This window comes from Amaranthus tricolor, chromosome 10, assembly GCF_026212465.1.
Source record: "Amaranthus tricolor cultivar Red isolate AtriRed21 chromosome 10, ASM2621246v1, whole genome shotgun sequence".
NCBI classification, from domain to species: domain Eukaryota; kingdom Viridiplantae; phylum Streptophyta; class Magnoliopsida; order Caryophyllales; family Amaranthaceae; genus Amaranthus; species Amaranthus tricolor.
Genome location: NC_080056.1, coordinates 23,467,896 through 23,489,313, shown reverse-complemented (window position 1 = coordinate 23,489,313; position 21,418 = coordinate 23,467,896). Strand labels below are relative to the sequence as shown.

Sequence of the window (21,418 nt, the reverse complement as noted above, 5' to 3'; positions counted from 1 at the left end):
AAAAACTACCATGATCACATGAAAAAATTACATGAACAAAAAATTGCAGCTATTAACTAGTATTAGTAGACGTGGGCTGAATGAGCAACCTCGAAAGAGCAAGAGTCAGCAGCAGCTCAGCAGGTCTGTGCAGCAACAACAAATAATGTATTCCCTATTTGAAGATCTGATCTGATTGAAAATACAAATAAAAATTTAAATTTCCTCATTTTAATTTGATGATTAGTTGCTTGTTATCAAAAGATCGAAAATACAAAATGTACAGAGGAAAATCAGGGACTAAAACCCTTGATAGGCATGATAGGGCTTAGGGAAAACAAAACTAACTACAAATTCTTCAAGATATTTAATTAATTGTATGATTAATTTATATTGATAGGGAAAACAAGATTAAATACCAAATAGCACTGGAAATGGCAATAGTTCTTCGCTTCAAATAGGTGACATGCCACGATCCTACTATATTTACATTATACCTCTAGAGTGTTCTAGACTCTTCTAGACAAAACTACAAGCTTTCAGAATATTCTAGACTTCTCTAGAACACACTTGATTTATCTGATTTACATGCTCAATGCTTGGGGTATAAAAAGGCGCCCCGTGACAGAATTGTATATTAAACAACATAATCATATCCCCTGAAATCATTGTTCTGTTCGCAATCGAAATTAACATGTACATACAATTACTGAACAAAGATCAGATCTTTCGAACATTTCCTGATCAATTTTAACTTAAAGAAGTCAACAGCAGCAGGTCTGATCAATTACACGATGCAAAACAATGCGAAACAGAAGAGAATTGCATACAGAAAGTAAATCGTCATAAATACAGACTTCAAGCATGCCAAGAAAGTAAAAACTGACCCCAATGAATATAACTTTCAAAGACAATAGCATCAGCCCTTACCTTCCTTCACCAAATTTAATCAAGTTCACAGCCTCCTCATCAATTTACTCAAAGCAATTTACTCAAATCAAAACTCAATCAGTGTGTGCGGCTATGACGGTGAAGGTGAAGAAACTAGGGTTTCTTCGACTGCCTTAAGATTGTTGGGTATTTGGGCCGTGAGAGTGTGAAGTGTAAACTGCCGGAGATGAACGTGTTCTACCGGCCGGATTGGAGGAGAACAGATGGGATTGAAAGAGGGCCGCCGATTTCAGTGAGAGGATGAAGAAGAGAGAGTTGGGCTAGGGTTTATTAGAGCGGGATTTGGGAAGTGAATGCTTCGTGGAATCTGTGCTGTATCATCAGGATGAGGAAAAGAACCAAATCCCTTTTTTATCACATGAGGGCGACGTGGCACATTCATGATCGCTGATATGATATTATCATTACAAATCCAACGGCTAAAACACCTTATCCGTGTGCTATCTTAATAACCAATAACATTTTTGTGCAAGTACAAGTGTACAACTAATATATTCATCAAATTGGACAATTAGTTATCTAAAATAATTTATTTGAGTAATATAAATATTTTATATCAAATACTAAATATTTTTATTATTGAATTTGGTCAAATTGCATAATTTAGGCTATTTAATTCAAAGTAACAAAAAAGGTGGAGTATTAGTTTCATTTACTATAAATTACTTTAGAGTATTCAAGATCAGTAATAACTAATAGTAATAAGTAATAACATTGAGTTAACAGTCAAATGTCAATGATAGTCTATAACTATAACTCTATAACTCTATAAGATAGTTTGTATTACTTTTATTCACTCCAATAGGTCTAGTTCCGAACATTATTAAGCTTTAAATTAAATACGATCAATTATTAGTGTAATAGATTTATTATTTTAAAGTATTCATGGTCTCTAATAAGTATAAATACATAATATCATATAAAATGGTTATGATTACTTGATTAATCTAATTCACTTTATTATATATAATAAGTTTCAATTATCAAACTTAGAAATACAATCGATTATTAGTGTAAAAGAGTAATGTATATTCTAATAGCTTATACTCCCTCAAATTAAAAAACAAATGTCTCATTTGGAATTTGCATAAATTCTCCCTCTAGTAATATATTCTAAATTTCTAATAGGTTAATTACAAGCCTAAAAAGTAATCGAGATAATTACTCTGAATTAGAGAGACTATTAGTTTAGACTTTAGAGTACTCAATAAGACAATAACGCTAATAAGTCTAAGTACGTAACTAATAGCCTACGAGATAGTTTAGATTATTCTTATTCATTCAAACAAATCGAGTTTCGATTATCGAGTTTTAATATTCAATCAATTATCAAAAGTAGCAACATGATGCATTATTAAATAAAAGTCTCATATATATATATATATATATATATATATATATATATATATATATATATATATATATATATATATATATATATATATATATATATATATATATATATATATATATATATATATATATATATATATATATATATATATATATATATATATATATATATATATATATATATAAACTAATTGAAATAAATTGATCTGCCATAAAATGAGCATACATCAATTAAAAACCCGACTATTAACTTATTTCGATATTGACCCGATCGATAGTTGTCCGTAACCGATAACTACTCGAAAAATAAAGCTCGAACCCGATCTGTACCCGAAAAAACCGAACCAATTAGTAATCGATGACAACCCGAGACCGATTGACACTCGACACGAACTTCAACCGACACCGAACTGATGCTAACCCGATAGCTTGAATAACCGATCTCCAACCGAACCGTGACTAACTGACTCGACCCGAGTGTGACCCGTTGTAACACACAGTCGAAAAATAACCGATCCGAAATACAACCGAACCGAATGACACCCATCCGAAACCGACTCGATCACCCGAATGAACACCTCTAGATGGAACCAATAGTGGTGAAGGGAATTAGTAAATATTGTTAAGAGTTTTGAAAAAGGAAATAAAGCAAGTAATGAAATAAGGCTACCTAAAAAAATTGGAAAAGTAATTAAATACGAAGGGAATGATCATATAATTGCTGGACCATGGCCTAAAAGTGCCCATTTAAAAAGAAAAAGTTATGAACACAAAAAAATGATCATCTAGTAATAAAAAATTAACACATACAAAAATGAACATTTAATAATAAACAGTGAACAGTGAACACATAATAGAGACTGAAAAATTTAGTGTAATTAAAATGAACACTATGATACAATTAATGAACAACCAGATCATACCTCATAAAATGAACATTTGATAAAAATATATGATCACAATAAATTAAAATGAATATCTAGTATAAAAAAATAACATCAAAAAATTCGAATACGTAAAAAAAAATTAACATTTAGTACATTAAAAATGAACTTGATTTTTGTATACTCATATAGGTTTAAACTCATAGTATATAATTATTAAAAAAAAGATAAAATAAATCACAGAAAAAGATAAAATAACATTTAGTAAATTTTGAAAACATTACCTTACATTTATAAAAAAAAAATTAAAAGATGGAAAAAAAAATTATGGGAATAGAATGAGAGACAATGTAATTGTATACTTGTAAATATTACTCTGTTTAATTGTTTAATTGTTTAATTTCTTACAAATCAAATTGTAGTTTTAATAATGATGACACGTAAGCGTGACACATAGCGTTGATATGGTGCCAAATCATATCGATAGAGTGATGAAGCGGCGACAACATGCTGTCCCATTGTGTTTTAATAATACTAGTAGTTCTATCGCGCGATATTCCAATGTTATTTCTGTTGCTGTAATTATTAGCTTAATTAGATGTAATTAATTATAAATTCTTTTGTTGTTGATTTAATATTCACCAAGTACATCTATCATCATTATTGATTAGTGATATTTAATTAGGATGAACATGTAGATACATAGGGAGTTTAAAGATTAAGAAATTTATTAGTGATGTTTAATACTCATAAGAGACTAAGGCATGTCACTTATTTCATAATGACACGAGCTTTTGGATAACGCCATAAAATAATGTAATTTCATTTGTCTCACTATTTTTTAACGTATCTGATGTACATATATAGTATTGTAATTACAATTTACATAAATATGCATTCCTTAACTTCTTTAGATAACAACGTATATTTTCATCCTGTATACATTCATATATCGTATTGAACTTTTGAAGGCTCAAAACTTCCAAATTCTTACAATAAAACATCATACTTAAAAAACAAACTCTTACATCCAAGAAAAAGGAATGAGTCTCCTTGCTCGATTAATGTGTTTGATATATAAAGATTGTGCTCTGATTAATGTGTCGTTTTGCTTCAATTGAATAAAGTGTAAGCTTATCAATAAAGGTCATCTCAAACTCTTTGATGTGATATTTTAAGGCATTATCCCATGGAAGTCACTTGCATCAACTCAATTAGATCTAAATGGCTAGCCTTCTTGGCCAATTTCATGGTGCCCTTGAGGATATGTTGCATGTTGAGACCATTCCTTAATAGAGGTATTGGATTGACAATACTCTGCAACCAAATGAATTTATAAATTAAGAAGAAAATATTTGTAAACACAAACCCTGCATAAATTTGAACCTCTTAAGAAGGCAAAAGGGTAAAAAATATCATTTCCGATGAAAATCTAAAGTTATAAAAAAAAACCCTATAAGTAGAGATCGAAGAATGGTGATCAAAAAAAGCAAGGTGCACAAATTTTAATTTGTTTTGTTGAACATACTGTCAACACCACTAAATTCAGTAATTTAGCGAGCCTTCTAATTAAATCTTTAAAATGTCCAGTATTCCCAACTAACAAATCAACTAATAATCAACATCATAGTTGTATTTTATCCGATATTTAATAAATTCCAAGAATTTCCTTAACCGAGAGAGAGAGAGAGAAAGAAAGAGAGTTTTCAGTGTTGTAATTTCTTTAGTATGTATTATAATAATGAGCTCAGTGTATAACAAAGTAGTTAACACAACTAAGTTTGTTCTAAGAAAACTTCAAACATACTTTATGTTTTCAATATTTTATTTAATTTCACTACATATTAGCCAAGTGAAATATTGTTGTATAATATTTATTTTGAGTAAAGTTCATGAAAGATCACCAAAATTAGAGAAACAATGAACTTTGGGGATTTTTCCTGCCTCATAATTGACAGTGTAAATTTAGGGGGATGTTCAGTGAGAGTGACATGCATATCAGGAAGGTAAACATGCATTTTCCTGTCTTTCTCTCTCTCTCTCACATTCCCCTAACCCCTCTTATATCCCCTCTCTCTTCCTTTAACTTGTCTTTTATGCTCTAACTAATTTAGAGTATAATTATAACAAATTATTGTGAGCCACTTCAAGCGTGCATAATGTAGCTTGACTAAGTGTGTGTGCACAAACTATAGCTTGACTATATGTGTGTGGGGGGGAGAGATAAAGGTACCATTGTTGCAAATTTTTTAGTAGTATTATAGTAATATGCACAGTTTAACAAAGCGTGCTAACATAACTTAGTTCGTTGCAAAAAAACTTTAAACATACAACATGTTTCCAATATTCTATTTAATTTCACTGCAAATTAGCTATGTCAAATTTTGCTGTATAATATTTATTTTGAACAAAGTTCATGGAAAAGCACCAAAATTAGAGAAAAAGGAACTTTAGAGACTTCTGTTGCCTTGTACTTTGTCAGTGTAAGTTTAGGATGTTCGGCGAGAGTGACATCCATATCAGGGAGGTAAATATACATTTCCTCTCTCTCTCTCTCTCTCTCTCTCCTATTCCCTTCTCCCTCTTATACCCTCTTTCTCTTCATTTCACTTGTCTTTTATGATCTAAATATTAATAAGTCTAGTCCTTGTACCCCTTCTACCTCTCTTACTCCTAATTTGGAATATAAATTTGAAAAAGGCTTTTCTTTTTATCCTAAACTCAATTACTAACTAAGAATGGTCTTTAAAATACTCTCCATCTCTTAGTTGCTAGTCTCTTCCTTGAATCATCTTTCCCTCTCTCATTTCTTCGATTCTTCTCTCCTTTATTCTTTAAAATTTGTGGTAAAATCTCGTCTAATTTATTCTCCTATTCCCCCTTCCCTCTTTCCCTCTCATTTTTCTTTTATCAAGATAAATGTGAATTTTAAAGTAATTGCTTATATATTCGTCTTATACACTAATATAATCTCTTATTCCTCTTTTTGCATCAAGTCCACTCTCTCTACTTGCATTCCTTTTCCTTACCAATCTCCTTGCCAACGTCAGAACTTCTTAGTTGGTGTTCAATCGTTTTACAAATTTCATAAAGTTGGTTCTCATCTAGCCTGTGTGCCTTTGCTCACACTCCCTCTACCACTGTTCTCTTATAGTTTGGCATATTTCATAATATAATCTCTTACTTTATATAATAATCTCTAAGTGCTCGTATTCTGACCTTTGCTTAGCATCATTCCCCGCTGTCTTCCTTACTTTCATTTTCTCCTAACTTCTCTACCATAATTTCTTGCAATTATGAGTGCTTTCTCTCCCATAATTGGTATTTTAAATACATGAATGGTATTTAAGATAAGAAAATGATATTTTAAATATTTTTTACTATAAATTTTTTACTTTAAAATTAACCCAGCTAGATGCATAGTGCATAACAGCTATTGTAATACCACGTATTTTTATACATATTTTAATTTTTTTCTTAAAATACTTAAATAATTCGAAATGAATTATTTAGGGTTTTCATTAACTTAAAAAGAATGATTTTAATTAAAAGTATATTTTTAATTATTTAAAAATCTTGAAAATATTATTATTTCATGATTTGGAAATATTGGGACATATTATTTTATCGAAAGATCATTTTTAATGTCAATGTATTAAGGAAAGTCAAAATACAAGTTTGAGCAGGAAAGGGATCATTAAGGGTAGTAAAGAAATTTTAAGTAGGAGGGATTTTGAGAGAGGGTATAAATACCCATTATAAGCCTAAGTTGAAATGCACCTAAAGGTAAACTCTCTCTTTTTCCTCTTATTTTCTTTTCTCCTTAATTTCCCCTTCTCCTTAATTTTAATTATTTTAATGTGTTAATCACCACACACACCGCACACCGGTAGCAGCCACCAGGAGGCGCGACGATAACGGCCTAGGTGGTTGCGTGCACCGATAGTTCTTTTAAAGAAAAATTATTATTATTCTTTTTGTTTTAATTAAATCTACCCTAAATCTAATTATTGTTTTTGGGTTTTGTGATGATTTTAGGATGTTTAATAATGAGAATTTTAATTATAAATTTTCAGATTTAGTTTTTAATTCAAGAGCCCCAAATTGTAAACCCTATGTTTCTAAATTAATGAGTATTGATGGAGTTCGATTGTGGCAAATTCAAACTATTGAAATTAATGTTTTTAACCATAATTACAGCAATTTTTCATGGTTTAATAAAGCTGGAATTTTTATATAAAGGTTATAATTAGGTTTCTTGAAAGGATTTTTAATCACCTATTAATTGGGAATAAAAGTAAGGGTTTTAAATAAAATTTTAGAGGGTTTATGAGTGATTTAAAGTGTGTATATATTGCTGGAAATTTTTGTGAAAGAAGTATTAATACTTCTTTATAATTTTGGTTTGTAGGAGACCTCCAAGTGAGTGATTTTATTTAGTCGTGGCGATTTTGAGATCATATTCAAGGTACGTTTGCGTACTTGGTAATGTTTAAGTGTATATAAGTATGCTGGGATTTATTAATTGGATTGACGTTGGTGAATGATTTATGATTTGTGAAATATCTATGGTGAATTGGTGATTGGAATTAATTATATTGGCATGTGGGATATGAACCACACTTTTATTATTGGCACGCTAGAGAGCATGTTTAATTAAACTAAGTGTTTAATTTGGTTTGGAACATAAAAAGGGAATTTTATGATGGTTCATCTAATTTTTATTGATGCTATAAGCATCAGGAAAGAGCTATTAAAGTGTCTTAGTACAAAGGAATAAATTATATTGTGGTGCCTATGTGCACTTAAGGTGTTCTTGACGCCGAAGGATAGGATTTGCGGTGCCTTTATGCACTTAAGGTGTTAATTAAAATCGAGGTAGATAAAAAAGGATTCCACACTTAATTTATGTGGTTACTAAATATTCAAGAATTAAATTGGGTTGTTTGATTGCTTGAATGAATTGTAATGTTTGGTTGTGTTGTGTTTGAGAGTCATTACCAAGTTTATGAATATGTAAATAACGTAAAGTGAAAGAGATTACGCACCAAAACTCTTGGAACGTATATACCTTGAGTATAAACATATAGGGGGAGTTATGGGGTTTTATATTTAACCATGACTTCTACTTAATACCAAAGTCTCTTAGCTGTTGTTTTATCCACAGCATTTGGGAACAGCAAGCTACTGCTGCTACATATTCAGCTTCAGCGGTGGATAGTGCAATGGTGTTTTGTTTCTTGGAACACCATGAAACTAAACATGAGCCAAGAAATTGTACCATACCTGAAGTACTTTTCCTGTTCAATAGATCTCCTGTATAATCTGCATCACTAAAACCTTTCAAGTCATAGACATCACTCTTTGGATAAAATAGGGACAAGTTATCTGTTCCCTTCAAGTATCTTAAAATTCGTTTCACTGCAGTATGATGTGATTCTTTAGGGTTTGATTGAAATCTAGCACATAAACAACCACTAAAAGCGATATCGGGTCTACTAGTAGTTAGATATAACAAAGAACCAATCATGCCTCGATACATAGTTTGATCAACATTTGTTCCATTTGAGTCTTCATCTAAAACATTAGTAGCCATAGGTGTATGGTTAGTTTTAGCATTATTCAAACCATTTCTTGAGAAGTGCTTTTATGTATTTTTGTTGATGAATAAATACTCCGTTTGCTGTTTGTTTAATTTGCAAACCCAGGAAGAAATTCAATTCTCCCATCATACTCATTTCAAATTTCGTGCTCATTAGGTTAGCAAATTCTTTACAAAGCAATTCATTGGTAGCACCAAAAATAATATCATCAACGTAAATTTGAACAACTAGAATGTCAGAACCTCTATTCTTAAAGATTAAGGTTTTGTCAATTTTACCTCTTACAAAGTTGTTTTCAATCAAGAACTTTGATAGTTTTTCATACTATTGCCTAGGAGCTTGTTTTAACACATAAAGAGCTTTATCAAGCTTATAGACATGATCAAGACAAGAGGGATTTTCAAAACCAGGAGGTTGTTCCAAAAAGACTTCTTCATTAAGAAAACCATTCAAGAAAGCACATTTCACATCCATTTGATATAATTTAAAATTCATAAATGCAGCAAAAGAAATTAAAATTCTGATAGCCTCTAACCTCGCTACCGGAGCAAATGTCTCGGTATAATCAATTCCTTCTCATTGATTGTACCCTTTAACCACTAGCCTTGCTTTGGTTCTTACAATAATTCCATGCTCATCCAATTTGTTCTGAAATACCCATTTTAATCCAATCACCTTTTTATGTTTTGGTTTGGTTTCTAAATGCCATACTTTATTTCTTTCAAATTCTTTCAGTTCATCTTGCATGGCTACAATCCATTCGTAATCTTTTAGAGCTTCTTCGTGATTTATGGGTTCAAGTGTTGAGAGGAACGCAAAGTGTGCACAGAAATTTCTCATTTGGGATCTGGTTTGTGTTCCCTTATTCAAATCACTTACAATCAAATCAAGTGGATGACATTTTTGATATTTCCAAGGTTTAGGCACAAATTCTCTTGTGGGAACAGATGAGTGCTCAAGGTTAGTATCTTGATTGTTATTCCGTTCAGCTTCTAATGGATCAACTTGCTCATATGTGGGAACAATTGGATTGGGAACAGTCTGCTGGTCTTGATGTACTGGCTGTTCCAGATCTTGGTCAGACCTTTCTATATTTTCTTGAATAGGCTATTCTCTAACTGTTCCTTAATCTTGCTCTTTTATTTCTTCTTCATCGTCCTCTAGATTTGCAAGATCTGTTTTAAAATTATTTATTTCCTGTTCACTTGTCACAAAGTTAGTTTCATCAAAAATAATGTGGACGGATTCTTCTACGCACATAGTTCTTTTGTTGTACACTCTGTAGGCTTTACTATTTGATGAATAGCCAAGAAACACTGCTTCATCGCTTCTTTCATCAAACATTCCTATTTTTCGTTTTCCATTAACATGAACAAAACATTTACATCCAAACACACGAAAATAGAAAATATTTGGCTTTACACCTTTAAATAATTCATAGGGTGTCTTAGAAGTAATAGGTCTTATTAATACACGATTTAAAATGTAGCATGCAGTATTGACAGCCTCAGCCCAAAAATTTCTAGGTAAACCGCTAGCAATTAACATGGTTCTAGCCATTTCCTCTAAAGTTCTATTTTTTCTTTCCACCATGCCATTTTGTTGTGGTGTTCTAGGTGCTAAAAAATTATGACTTATTCCATGTTCATTGCAGTAATTCATAAAGCTTGAATTTTCAAATTCTTTATCATGATCTGACCTTATGTGAATAAGTTGATTATTACCAGATTTTTGTATTTTGTTAGCGAAAGAAATAAACTCATCAAAAGCTTCATCTTTGCTTACTAAAAATAAAGTCCATGTAAATCTACTATAATCATCAACAATTAAAAACACATATCGTTTGCCACTACGGCTTTGTATTCTCATAGGTCCACAAAGATCCATATGTATTAATTCAAGCGGTTTAGAAGTGGTCACCACATTCTTAGGTTTAAAGAATGACCTCTCTTGTTGTCCTTTGGCACAAGGATCACAAATTTCATCCTTAAGGAATTTTATAGACGGCAATCCTCTTACTAGGTCTTTTGATCTTAAGGTATTAATCAAAGAAAAGGTAGCATGACCTAGACGTTTATGCCAAAGAAGAGGGTCATCTTCTATGACACTGAGACAAGTCAGACTCGATTTGGAAACAGTTTTGAGGTCCACAACATAAGTGTTCCCTTTTCGGATTCCTTCCAGCACAGTGTCTTCTGTGTCACTCCTAGAAGTAATGCGTTTATCAGATGTGAAGTTTACAGAGTTACCTTTGTCGCTGAACTGAGAGATGCTTAGTAAGTTATGTTTTAAATTCTCAACTAAAAATACATTGTCAATTGCATGGGAACTTGACCTTCCTACTTTTCCTTTGGCGATTATCTCACCCTTCATGTTGTCGCCGAAGGTCACAGTTCCCCCATCATAGGTTTCTAGTGAGAGAAAATTTGATTTATCACCTATTATATGCTTGGAACACCCATTGTTGAGATACCATGAGTTGTTCCCCCTCACTTGGACCTGTATGAAAAATTAATTATTAGTATTAGGAACCATGTCTCTCTTGGGGTCCTTGTCAATTTTACATGAATCAACTTTCTTAATCCAAACACGATCGACATAGTTTCTGTTGCAGTTAGTGTGCTGTTCCCTTTTGGTACACTGGTTTTTCAGATGACCAGTTTTTCCGCAGAAGGAACAGATTCTATCACTTGGAAGATCAACATAGACCTTCTTCTTCTTATCATTCTTAAAGTATTCTAGGCCTTTTGAATTTTTACTTTTGGCATCTTGAATCCATTTGGGAGTATATTTGATTTTCCCTTTTTCTCTTGAATTTAATTCAAGGTCTAACTTATCATTGTTGGTTCGATTGGATTCTAAATTGATTTTCAAAATTTGAAAATCAGTACACAAGTCTTTAATAGATGCATCATTTAATTCCTTATTCAAACCTAAAAATTTGTATTGTGACAATTCAACATTAAAAACAATATTTTCCTTTTTAACTCTTTCTATAGTTTCTTTTAGAATTGTGTTTTGATCCAACAAACTAAAAAATCTATTTTGGACATCAGTTCTAAAGGTATTTATGTAGGAAATATAGTCTTTACTTATCTGAAGGTATTTTTCCAATTGGAGACATTTATCATTACATTTTTCTAGTTTAACATGTGTCTCCATAAGCAACTCTAATAATTTATATCTATTTAATTTAGAAGGATGGATAGAAAGTCAATTAGAAGAATTTACCTGCTTTCCTTTGGATTTTTCATCCTTGCTTTCGTGTGTGGCCATGAGACATAAGTTTGTTGTTTCTTCCTCTTCGGGGTTTTCAGTTTCAACATCACTTTCAGATTCTCCCCATGCAGCTATCATGGCTTTGCGAAAGTCGGTTTTTTTGAAATTTCCTTTGCTTTGCAGTCTTCCTGAATCCCTTGCCTTTCCCTTGCCCTTTTCAGTTTTCCACATTGGGCAGTCCTTGATGAAGTGTTCGGTACTTCCACATTTGTGGCATTCAAGGTTTGATTTTGTATTGGTTGTTCTTCTTTCCTTGTAATTTATTTGATTGGAGTACCTGTTGTTCCTGAAAAACTTCTTGAATTTTCGCACCAGCATTGCGCCTCTTCCTCATCACATTCTGATTCATCCTGATCTGCTGCTACCAGAGCCAGTCCCTTGTTTCTGAAACTGTCTGTTGTTCCCAGATGCAATTCGTGTGTCATTAGGGAACCTGCCAGCTCTCCCAGGTTGAACATAGTGAAATCTTTAGACTCCTGGATGGCAGTAACCTTGGCTCTCCAGCGTTCATCTTAAGGGAGGCTCTTTAGGATTTTCCTTACTTGTTCATCGGTGGGAATTAGTCTTCCAAGAGAGACAAGTTCGTTTGTGATGTTAGTCAACCTTGTAAACATCTCTTGGATGCTTTCTCTTGGTTCCATAACAAACCGTTCATACTTAAACATCAGCAAGTCTATCTTGGAACGTTTAACTTCACTTGTTCCTTCATGGGTAACAGCCAGCAGGTCCCACATCTGTTTGGCAGATTTGCAACCCATTATGCGGTTATGTTCGTTTGGTTCAAGACCACAGTGAAGCAACTTGATGGCAAGAGCATTTATTTCCATTTTCTGAAAATCTTCTTTTTCAAATTCGGTTTTGGGTTTGGGAATAATTTCGTTATTGGAGTTTGTAGTAGTTACCTCAAAGTCTCCAATTTCAATGACTCTCCAAACTTGATAATTTTCGGCTTTGAGGAAGATCTCTATCCTATTCTTCCAATATGTGTAGAGTAGAGTACCCTTCTTCCATTCGCTCGTTCATTATTGATATCTCTCGGAACACCAGGATATTGCCCTTAGGGTTTCCTGATCAAATGGGAACAGTGATCTGATACCAATTGTAGACTGAGTTAGAGATGGGAACAGCAACAAGAAGGGGGGGGGGTGAATTGTTGTTGTTACAAGTTTAAGCGTTTTTGCCCTGTTTTTCAAAAATTAGATATAAGAAATAAAAATTAAACTTAGAGCAAAATAATGAAAGAGACAACACGATTTTACGTGGAAACCTTCTAGGCCTAAATAGAAGGAAAAACCACGACCCCATGGGATTTCTAAACTCTTCACTATGTTTAAGGCAACTCGTTACAATTACATTAAACACCTCGCTTCACTCGAAGCGTTCTCCACTAGGCCAACTTCTCTCTCCAATTGCTTCACTCAAAGCAACTCTCTTAGCTTTACTCCAAGCTAAACTCTTCTCTAGCTTCACTAGAAGCTATCTAATCCTCCTCTAGACTCACCTAAGTCTAGTTACAATAAGTCTCTCAAAAACCCTTACAAAAGGATAAAATTCTCTAAAGATAAAATCAATGAGTTGCACAAGAAAATATTGTAACTTAATTGGCAATTTTAGAACAAAATATTTCTTGTAAATTTTTCAAAAAATAACGCATAAATTAAAGCCTCATACGAATTACTTCATTTGAGGAACAACCGATCACTATTTATAGATTTCATTTTCCTAATAAAAAGGAGGTAACTACCCACTATTCCCTTATCCCAAATAATAAGGAGAATAATATGGAACTCAACTAGTAAAGTCACGCCTACGGTTACTAGTATAACCAAATATACACTTAATTAAAACTAAGTCACGGTTTTCCCACAGTTCCCTTTACTAACAATAGAAAAGTCGGTTATTGTTCCCCTTTACTAATAATGGCAACGGTTCTATTAACTAAAAATAGGTAGGTTGGTTACATAGTTCCCCTTTACCTAATTTTTAGCTGCTGATCCTTTTGCTAATCTTAGGCACGATTCCACTTTACTATTAATAGCTACGGTACCCTTTTCCAATAATAACCACGGTTACCATTAACTAAAAATAAAATGCGGTTCCTATTTACTAATATTAGGGACGGTTACTCTTAACTAATAATAGCTAAAGATCCCTTAATATCAGCTGTTATTCCCTTCACTATATTTAGCCAATTCGGTTACTCACTAAGCATAGATCCGAAAATCAAGGCTTATAACAAGGATTTAGAAAATCATACGTTAATTGATTTAGAAAATATTTTGCCAATTAAATTTAATAATTAATTAATGCAACAAATAAATTTTAGCTAATACATCAACTAAAATCAGAAAATAGAATAATAATCAGAATTCCAGCAGACGTATTATACTCTGACTTCAGACTGGGAACAGTGTACTGTTTCCAATTTCCAGTAGCGTTAGATCATTAAACTTGGGAACAGTAGACCTCCTGTCTATATTTGACATCCTAAGCGATATACCCTTTCTAAATTCTTTTGGATTCCTTTGACTAGTACATGTCCATAGACCAAGTCATAGGTACTATCAACGATGTTAAATGCGACCGGATTTTGACCTGCAAACAATCTCTAAAAATATATTTGTTCAAATAAAATGTAGTCATCATCAAAACCCAAGAGGTCCAACACTCTAACATGGGGCTTTTAGGGAAATTAGTTCATTTAAAAGTAATATTGTCATCCCCTACACATAATGTAAGTTTTCCACTTTTCACATCTATTATTACCCCAATCGTGTACCCAAAATAATCGGAATTTGCAAATCTTCTTTCATATCAAGAATAACAAAGTCAACAAGTATATAAAATTTACCAACCCTAACAGGAACATCCTCTAAATCACCTAAAGGGTATTTAACGGAACGATCGGCCATTTTTAGAGTAATATTGGTAGCTTTTAATTTACCTCTATTTAATTTAGAGCTCACAGATAATGGCATAACACTTACACTAGCACCCAGATCACATAAAGCTTTATTAATAATCAGATTACCAATGTGACAAGGAATAGAAAAGCTACTGGGATTTTTTAGTTTAGGTGGAGATTTATTCTGTAATATAGTACTACATTCTTCATTAAAAGCAACTGTCTTTACCTCACTAATAGATCTCTTTCTGGTAAAGATTTCTTTCATAATTTAGAATATGCAGGAATTTGAGTAATTAATTCTGTGAAAGGAACTGTTACCTGCAAATTCTTGACAAGCTCCGGAAACTTACTAAACTACTTATCTAACTTACTCTTAAGATGTCTATTTTGGAATTTGATAATTGGTTTCTGCACATCTCCACTCTTGCCTTGAGTTGTAACTTTCTTAATTTGGAGTTGTACCCTGCAATGTATCATCAGAAATCTTAGTTTTACTCGAGGGACCTGCAGGGCTAGTAACAAAATTATTCGATCTAACGAAATCGGGGTTAGTAATTTTTGTAATGATAGGTTCATGATCTTTGCGAATAGAAGGCCCATCGTATTTTGAACCACTTCTCAGAGTAATTGCATTCACGTCATCTGTAAATTGCACTGGCCGCGATGGTAGGGCTCCCTGCTGGAGAGTTTGTAGAGAAGAGGGAAGCAATTTGATTATCCATGATCTTATTATGTGCTAGGATCGAGTCAATTTTCGCATCACATCGTTTTGATTTCTGATAAGCCAGAGTTAGAAGGAGGAGTAATAGCTTGTTGTGGTCTCTGATGTGGAGGTTAGTAGTATCTCTGTTGTGGTTGATGTACCTGTGGTGGGGGTTGAAGCACATTCTTAACATTGTACGACATATTTTGGTTATTCTTCAACCCTGCATTGTAGGCGTTAGAGTATGGACTAGTTTGCTTATAAGTCTGAAAAGCATTAATCTTCTTAAGCGAACTGATACATTCCTGCGACCAATGACCTAAAAGACTAAAATTTTCACAAATTATTGTAGAGTTAGTACCAATAGCAGAAACATTAACAAGGGAAGATGAATTAGAATTACTAATATTGTCTAGTTTCTAACTAATAGTAGTTAATTGTGCTTACAAAAAGGATATAGAATCGACTTGGTGTTTTCCCTTATTTGCAAATCCTTTAGGATTCCCATATTAGGAATTATGAATTGCCATCTCTTCAACAACATTGCTCGCTATATTCATATCCAAATTCATAAACCTTCCGTTAGCAGTAGAGTCCAAAATCATTCTTGAATTATATCCAAGCCCGTTGTACAACGCTTGCATTATCCAAGCCCGTTGTCCTCTCTACAGGATATTTTTTATTATAAAAATTCAAACAAGAGTTCCCAGTCAGTAATACCAAGTGCAACTCTGTTCAATCCATTGTACGACAGTAAATAACACACTCAATTGTTGCGGTTTTCCCCTTTGACCGCAACAAATAACATGTATTAAAATGGCGCCTAGCTTTTTAACGTTTATATTTTCATAAGAAGAAACCCTTAGCTTCTGTTTCATTATACCACACACGCACGAACACAGCGGTTCATCTTCTCCATACTTCAAACTTCAAACTTCTACTGTTCTTGTTCATCATCAAACTTCATCTGCTCTTCATCAAACTTCAAACTTCAAACTTCATCAAACTTCAAACTTCAAACAGCGGTTCATCGTATGTTCTTGTTCATCATCAAAATTCATTATCAGACTTCAAACTTTGAATTTTCATAAACCCCCTACTTGTTCATCATCTGCTCGACTTTTCTTCTTCTCCCACGACTGCTACTGTTCATCATTCTTCAAAATCGTTTGAAACCAAAGGCATTTGGTCTTGTTCATCTTCAAAACTCACGAATTAAGGTATTATTCGTCTTTTTAAATTCTCAAACCTTTAAGTTTTTTGCAAATTCATTACATACGAAAATTAGGCCTAATTTTTTTTGTTTTTCTTTGTAGATTATTACATAACCCACGAAATCAAGGTAATTTCTATTTGTTTTGTAAATTTGCAAGTTTATATTTTTATTGTTTCACTTGTAATTTGCAAGTTAAAAATGTGGTTTGTTAATTATTTGCATATTTAGTAATTATTTGTGAATGTGGTTTTTGTGGTTTGTTAATTATTTGTATATTTTGTTAAAAATGTGGTTTGTTATACTTTTCTTTAATTATTAGAATTAGAATACTTATTTTCTAAGTTTAAATGATTTAATTTTATTATTTATATTTTGAATATGATTTTATTGACAATGTAGTGCTTAATATTGAAGTATGAAGTATATAATTAGAATATGTTTGGTTATATAGAATTAGAATATGTTTGGTTATATAGAATTAGAATGTGAAGTATATGAAGTATGAAGTATAAAATGTTAATTATTCAAAGTATATTTTTTTAAGGTTAAATATGTTTGTTAGAAATAATTATATTTGTTTAAAAGTTGTGCATTAATTTTGTTTTGAATTAATTAATCACACTAATTAGGATGACAAAAGATCGTTCTTGGATGTATGGAAGCTTTGAATCGTCGGATTTTATTGATGGCGTATTAGAATTTTGTAGTATTGCGGTTGAACATCAAGTTAGGACGGGGAGAGTTGATTTTTATTGCCCATGTATCACTTGTGGCAATGTATCAAAGGTAGATAGTGTTGATATCCTTAGGGAGCACATACTTCAACGTGGGTTAAGGCCTCAATATCATGTTTAGGTTTGGCATGGTGAGGAGGGATTTTACCAAGAGAAAAGTGTTTTTGAGGACGTCAATAATGTGGCCAATGTCAATGAGGATGTAGTAGATCATGTTGATGGGTATGAGACAGATGAAGAGAATGTCGATGAGGATGTGGATCGTGTTGATGAGATGATGGAGGGAGTCGAGGATGAGTTAGGAAAACGTCCTCGTGTTTTTGACTTGTTGACAGAGGCTTCTCAAAAGCCTTTGTACCCTGGATGTACAAAGTTCATCAAACTAACAGCAGTGTTGACAATTTTCAACATTAAGTCAAAGTTCAATTGGAGTGACGCTAGTTTCACAATGTTATTAGAAGTGTTAGGTGAGATGCTTCCTGAGGGAAATGAACTTCCTAAGTCGACATATTATGCCAAAAAGCTCATGTGTCCTTTCGGCTTAGAGTACCAGAAGATTCATGCGTGTCCGAATAATTGTGTGTTGTATCGGAATGAAAACGAGAACTTAAAAGAGCGTCCTAGGTGTGGGTTATCGCGCTACAAGCGTAAAGGGGCTCGGGATGCTAAAGGGCCCCCGGCTAAGGTGTTGTGGTATCTTCTAATAATACCTAGATTTAAGCGCTTGTTTTCTATAAAGAAAGATGCGTTAAATTTGAGGTGGCATGCAGATAGGGTGAACAAAGGTCACGTGCTCACACATCCATCTGATTCTCCGGAGTGGAAGAGTATTGATAGTTCTTTACATAGTACTTGGCCGGTACTTTTAGTGATCTATAATTTGCCACCTTGGTTATGTATGAAGCGTAAGTACATTATGCTTTCGCTTCTTATCTCGGGTCCTAAACAACCTGGCAATGACATAGATGTATATCTTGCACCTCTAGTTGAGGATTTGAGAAGGATGTGGGATGAAGGCGTTTCAGTGTTTTATGCACCGTTAATGATTTTCCGGCATATAGCAACTTATCGGGGTATAAGAACAAAGGGAAGAAAGCATGCCCAATATGTATCGATGACATGGAATCCACGTGGATTCCTAAGTGCAAACACGTATTCATGCACCATCGAAAAGTTTCTCCCACGGGACCACCAATATTGTAAGAAGAAGAAGTTGTTCAACGGGGAGGTTGAGGACCGTGTAGCTCGTCGACCGTTGACCGGTTATGAGTTTTATGAACAGGTTAAGGGAGTTGAGACTGTATTTGGTAAAACGGGGAAAGTGCAAAGGGGTGAAGACCGATATTTGAAAAAAGAATCAATCTTTTGGAAGCTTCCATATTGGAGAGATCTACAGGTTAGGCATTGTCTTGATGTTATGCATATAGAGAAAAATGAATGCGATGCCATACTCGGGACTCTCATGAACATTCCGGGTAAGACAAAGAATGTTAGGGCTATGCAAGACTGGTTTGAATGTAAGGATCTTCGTCCGGGATTGTGGGCACATGTTAAGGTGAGTAAGAAAAGAAATAGAGCTGATAAAGTTGGTGGCAGTAAGAAGAAGATGAGTAATGACAAAGTTTATTTGCCTCCAGCTTGCTACACATTATGCAAAGCAGAGAAGCGGACATTTTGTCAGTGTTTGTATGGCATTAAGGTTCCGTTTGGGTACTCATCCAACATGAAGAGATTTGTGAGCTTAAATGGTGAGCTGAAGTTGGGAAGCATGAAATCTCATGATTGCCATGTAATGATGCAAGTGTTCTTACCAATTGCAATCCATGGAATACTGCCAAAACATGTGAGATATGCTATTACCGAGCTATGTTCGTTCTTCAACACAATTTGTAGGAAAGTTCTTGATCCCTTTAAACTTGATGCACTCCAACTCGACGTGATTGTAACTTTATGCAAGTTTGAGATGTATTTTCCACCTTCTTTCTTTGACATAATGGTTCATCTTATTGTCCATCTCGTTCGTGAGATCAAGCTTTTGGGTCCAGTTTTTTTAAGGTGGTGTTATCCTTTTGAAAGACACATGAGTGTTTTACAAAACAAGGTGAGGAATCCAGCACAACCCGAGGGGAGTATGACTCAAGGAACTGTGAGCGATGAGATTAGTAACTTTATAGCCGAGTATTTGGCCATGGCAAAGCCTATTAGACTTTCCACCTCTAGACATGAAGAAAGGCTTGAGGGAAAAGGAACACTTGGCTTCAAATTGGTCACACCTCCTCAAGACAGCCTTCTGCAAGCACACTTGTATGTGTTGCATCATATTCCGGAAGTTCATCCTTTTTTTAGTGAGCATTTTCATATATTGCGCGCAAAACATCCTTCTAAAGGGGATAGGGCATTGATGCAGTTGCATAACAAGACGTTTACTAATTGGTTTCATAATCGAGTTATATGCGAAGAACTCAAGGGTGTATCCAAAATTGTTAAGTGGTTAGCTTTTGGTCCGCGTGATGATGTCAACAAATATGAGGGTTACGATGTCAATGGCTTCACATTTTGGACTGAGGGTCAAGACAAGAAGTCATCTTATCTACAGAATAGTGGGGTTTCTATTTTGGTGTCATCTACATTTTACGCGAGTGTGAAGGATCAAGCGCCGGTTGATGCTAAATTGGTATACTACGGGCGGGTACATGAAATATGGGAGCTTGACTACTCTGTTGGACCTCTTGAGTTTTGATGATGACTACACTTTAGCAAATATTTGTTTAGAGATTTTGTGCAGGTCGATATCCGATTAATTGTGATCGTTGATAGTACCGATGACTTAGTTCATGGGAATACACATGTCAAAAGGTTTCAAGAGATGCAAGAAGAGTATATCACGTGGGATGTAAAATGGAGACAGGTTGTCTACTGTTCCCAGGTTCGATGTTCTAGCAAGTTGGAATTTGGAGACAGCGCAGTGTTCCCAAACTGAAGTCAATTTACGTTAGCTAATAAATTCTATCTTTTATTTTTTTAGTTAATGTATTTTAAATTAATTTGTTGCATTAGTTTATTAAAGTTAATTGGCAAAAAGAATTTCTAAAATTCCTTACGTGGTGGTTTCAAGATTAATTCCTTAATTTTAGGAGATTAACTTGGATCTACTAAAAAGTAGGAACAGCAGTTAGGCTTTAATTATTTTTGGATTTTCTGAAAAATAATAAAATAAATCTTTTCCTAAAAAAATAGTAAAAATAACCATTTTCTAAGAATTGGTCAAAAAGATAACCATTTTTGACTTTGTCAAAAAATAACCGTGTGATCAAAACCGTTTTCTAAATATAGCATGAAGTTCCAGCCATTAACGTGGGGAACAAGAAGTAACTGCTACTTTAGGGAACAGCGGTTATCAGGGAACAGCGGTTATCAGGGAACAGCGGTTATCAGTGAATAGCGGTTACTGATTTCCTTAACCGTTTGTTTGATTTATTCAAAGGCTGAAGTATTAACCGTTTTGTGATTTATTCAGCATCATTCATTAATCCATGACTAAGGATAATGGGTTGGATTATTTTTCTATTTTTAGAAATTTATTTTATTATAAATAAGCTAACTAGCTCGATTTTTCATTAAGAAAAATAACGCATGCTTTAAGAGAAAAATAATTTTTGAGCGTTTATTTTTTGGAAATTCTACAAGTAATATTTTGTTTTCAAATTGCCAATTAATTCATAATATTTACTTGTGCAACTCTTTAATTTATCTTAGAGAATTTCAATCCTTTTTGTAAGGGTTTTTGAGTGTTTATGTAATTAGACTC

General features: G+C 33.4%; 1 protein-coding gene across 1 annotated transcript; it reads right to left on the bottom strand.

Annotated features, from left to right (window-relative positions):
- Positions 1 to 12,394: 12,394 nt before the first annotated feature.
- LOC130824984 (uncharacterized) lies at positions 12,395 to 15,222 on the bottom strand. Its single transcript, XM_057690010.1, has 4 exons — positions 14,816 to 15,222; positions 14,452 to 14,518; positions 12,653 to 12,849; positions 12,395 to 12,482 (listed from the first exon to the last, which is right to left on the bottom strand). The coding sequence occupies exons 1-4, from the start codon at positions 15,220 to 15,222 to the stop codon at positions 12,395 to 12,397; spliced, it is 759 nt and encodes a 252-aa protein (XP_057545993.1).
- Between the last annotated feature and the right edge of the window lie 6,196 nt (positions 15,223 to 21,418).